The sequence below is a fragment of the Octopus bimaculoides genome, chromosome 11 (assembly GCF_001194135.2).
Source record: "Octopus bimaculoides isolate UCB-OBI-ISO-001 chromosome 11, ASM119413v2, whole genome shotgun sequence".
NCBI lineage: Eukaryota > Metazoa > Mollusca > Cephalopoda > Octopoda > Octopodidae > Octopus > Octopus bimaculoides.
The window spans coordinates 54,911,865-54,916,125 of record NC_068991.1 but is presented as its reverse complement, the minus strand read 5'-3'; the positions used below and the strand labels follow the sequence as shown (position 1 = coordinate 54,916,125).

General features: G+C 35.3%; 1 protein-coding gene across 3 annotated transcripts in view; it reads left to right on the top strand.

Annotated features, from left to right (window-relative positions):
- The window catches only part of LOC106868413 (tight junction-associated protein 1), a 23,072-nt gene extending 22,336 nt beyond the window's left edge, over nt 1-736 (top strand). For all 3 annotated transcript variants that reach the window (XM_014913655.2, XM_014913656.2, XM_052971857.1), the window contains one exon: nt 84-736. In XM_014913655.2, the coding sequence (XP_014769141.1) occupies nt 84-461 (378 nt within the window). In that variant the 3' untranslated portion in view covers nt 462-736. The remainder of the gene's footprint in view (nt 1-83) is intronic.
- Nucleotides 737-4,261: the final 3,525 nt, after the last annotated feature.

Here is a 4,261-nt window from a genome sequence, read left to right as displayed (position 1 = left end):
TTTTTTTTTTTTTGTATATACTGTCTGATTTTTTTTGTTACTTTTTAACCTACTTCTCTAAAACAAAAGAATTTTTTTTTTAGTTACCTCCAGATCTTCAAGAACGAGTGAAATGCCACATGACCCAGGAAGAGCTGATTAACATGGAAGAACCTCCCATGACAAAAGAAACTAAATTAATCCGAATTCCAATGCAAACGTTCCCTCCTACAGCAATGGTTTATTCCATCAACAATTCCAATGAAGATCAGTTGAATGACAAACAAAATTCAAATACTGAGACTGTACCAATGACGTTGATAGCACAGGTTCTATCTCATCCAGAACCAACACGTAAACCACGTAGGACTTATATTTGTTTTCAGTGCCGACGGAATGTTGTATTAATTGATCGAGAAGTGCAAATCTCACTTAACAAAGACTGCACAATTTCAAATATTAAAGTTCATAAAAGCAAATGAAAGCAGATAAACTCTTCTAAACAAGAAATCTAATTTGAAAGAGATTTCTGCTTTACACACATTGGTTTAATTCTTTACCAATTAAAGTATAAATTTAAACCAAAGGTTTTTTGCTTATGAACATAATTTTATTTATACAGAAAATCTGACTTGTTACCAAGAAGTTATTTTTCAAGAGCTGGTCAGGAAGGACTGATTAAGCTTTATATCTTTTGATACTATGGTGGAACAAGTTTCTCTTATTAAAATGTTGTCGATTCTGTTGCTATGACAAATTGTTATTTGTTTACAATTTTATCCTTAAGTGTAATTCTAATGAACCTCGTTCATCAATTTGTTTTTAGGCAGGAAGGGAAACTGTAAATGTTTCTGTTTTAAGAATTTGTAACTATCTATGCAACTTCTTTTCTCTTGAAGCCTCTTGGATTCTCCATTGATCAGTTAATAACACTGTGTAGCAAAATTTTTATTTTTGTCCTTGGTCAGTAAGTGTTATTTCCTATTTGTTTCTATCTAGAAATCAAAGGAAATGACTACTATTCCCTTTAAACTTTGCTTTTGTGACCTGGACAACAATGTTTTGAAACTGATTTATTTTGCATTACATTTCAACCAAGATTCAGCACTGAGTTGCTGAAGCAGAAATATTGTTATAGCAAATATTCTGCTCAATACCACAGATTTACTTGTTACTTGTTTGACCTTAACCACTTGAGCATGTAACTTAGTGGCTGACAATATGTGCATCTCTGATCATGAGCAGGAGCAGTGGGGGAGCATCATAATCAGGTGTTGACAAGGATTCTTTGGGATTTGAATAAACATAACAAAAGCAAAATTTGAAGGAAATATTAGCCATTTTTCATACTTCCTAGGGGTGAGCAAATACGAAATAACATTTGCTATCCAAAGACAAAAATCATGTTACACAATGTAATTTGGAACAGAGGTTAAGTATTTAGTTAGAAAATAACGTATGTTTATGTATTTCCATTATTTACATTTGACAGATATTTGTCCTCATCTTGTTTGTTGTTAACACGTTTTGGCTGTTATACCTTCCAGCCTTCATCAGGTGTCTTGGGGCAATTTTGAACCTGGGTTCTCATTCCTAAGGTATGCCCACAAGCATATGGCATAGTGGTTAAGAGCGCGGGCTACTAACCCCAAGATTCCGAGTTCGATTCCAAGCAGTGACCTGAATGATAATAATAATAATATCGAAAAATACCTTAGGAACGAGAACCCAGATTTGAAATTTCCCCAAGACACTTGATGAAGGCTGGAGGGTATATCAGCTGAAATGTTGTGTTAACAACAAACAAGATGAGGACAAATATCCATCAAACGTAAATAATGTACATAATTCCTCATCTCTTAAATATAGAACTGTTTATGTATTTGTTCTGCAAGATTCTTGATGGGAAATGGTGTGTTGAAACAGATATTGTTATATTTGGGGACAGTCAATTTGCCAATAAACACACACACTATTTGACTTTCACTTCAGCTTTATTATTATTAGTTATTTTGTCACACATTCTGTGACCTATTCAATGACTATCTGTTCTTCTTCACTGTATAATAAAACTGCAGTGAAAGTCAAATAGTGCATATGTTTATTGGCAAAAATGATCGTCTCCAAATATAAAACAATATATTTAAATGACTGGATTTGTAGAGCTGTCCAACCAATATTCGTATGGAATCCTAATATATAAAAACAAATTTTGTTGTATTTATATATATGTATGTTCCATACCATTGCTTTTTAACTGGTGTTGGTTTGTTCATGTCTACATGACTTAGTAGCTTGGTGAGTTGTTTGACTAAATCCTTCAAAGCATTGCCCTAGTCCAGTGACTGAATCAAGTAAAAAGAATCATTGCAATCTTCTATTGTCTACCCATCCCTCATCCCCAAAATACGCCTATTCTTTTTTCCTTCCCAGATGATGGACTTTATTCCACAAAAATCTTCCCATCATTTTCTTTCAGTTGAATGCCAGCAGCAAACTGCCTCCAGGTACTTTAGTTGAAAGTCTTACTACTTTACTTGTCTAATATCATCTGACTTAATTACCATTCTCTAAACTCCTTCATAGTTGTTTGATTATTATTTATTTGCATTGTGGACAACTATTTCAAGTTTCCACTCTTCAAAAACGTGTTATAGATACAAGTCACAGCAACATTAGAAGTCTCTCTCTCTCTCTCTTTTGGTATTTACAAACGTCATTCACAGAAAATTAGAAAGTAAAATTGTCTTTTGCTCCACTGTTAGAAAACTCCTGGTCGCTTCCCAACTATGTAGTGTCAGGTTCAATCTCAGGCAAGTGTCCTCTACAGCCCAGGCCAACCAAATCCTTGTGTGTGGATTTTGCAGATGGAAACTGCAGGAAGCGTGTACCTTTGTCTTTACTTCACATGATCATCATGATTTAACATTCATTTTCCACACTGGCATGGGTCAGACAGTTTGACCAGAGCTGGTAAGCTGCTCCAGCCATCTGTTTTAGCTTAGTTTCTACAGTTGGATGTCCTTCCTGATGCTGACCACTTTACAGAGTGTACTGGGTGCCCTTTTATGTGTCAATGATATGTGATGGGTGTAAATAATCATGGATTTTAAATGATGGTTCATTGATAAAAGAATTGTCCCCTAATTTTGTTTCATCTCCTAATCACCGAAACTCAACATCTTCAGTTTTTCCCAAACCCAATGGAATCCCTGGACGTACTAGAAACACATCACTGCTGCCTAAATAGTGTCAGTGTGATACATATATTATGGTCTTTCATAGAAATACCGATTCTATCTACTAAATTTCACTCATAATTCCTTAGTCTGAAGCTATAGAAGATATTTACCAAGGTTCCACACTGTGGGACTGAACCCAAAGACAATATTGTTGGCAAAGTAGATGTCTTAAGCATATAGCTATATCTTGTCACCACAACCTTGCTCATAGCTGCTTAACTGATGAAGCAAGTGCAAGCTTCTATGTGATCACTCAGCCTGCTAGAAATAGCAGCCAAATTCACCCTGTACAATCTTAAAAGAATTGGATGTTATTGAAATGCCTTTGATCATAGGTATAGTTCTGGGTTTCTGTAGGAGTCTAAAAAGTGTTAGAAATATATGTTCCTTGCCTAAGTACAGTAAATTACCTGACCTAAGGTCATGTCACTCTGGCTTAGGTTGGGTGTCAAGGGACCACTGTGAATGGTGATAGTACAAGTCAAAGTACATCGACTGAGATGATTTGAGTGTCTCGGGTCAAATCAGTTTTGTAATCAACCAGTTACAAGCATTTCACTGCAAGACTCTCCTCTCCTAATCTGGATTCACTTAAAATACCATGTTGAAAGAAATAATAGATATTGATGTGATTGCTGTTACTGTGCTGAGATCTAATATTGATTTCAGACATTGGCACAAGACCAGCAATTTCAGCAGGAGGGTATAAGTCAATTACATTGACCCCAGTGTTCAAATGGTACTTATTTTATGAACCCTGAATGGATGAAAGGCAAAGGCGACCTTAGTAGAATTTGAACTCAGAATGTAAAGCATTTTACCCGGTGAGCGTACTTATTTTATGAACCCTGAATGGATGAAAGGCAAAGGTGACCTCAGTGGAATTTGAACTCAATATGTAAAGCATTTTACCCGGTGAGCTATTGATTCTGTTCCATCATCACCCTGCTGAGATCCATTATTAAGATTTTGTTTCACAGCATTTTCATTTTTTATACTCAGACATTATTTTCTCTGAAATGTGAAGATATGATTTTTAG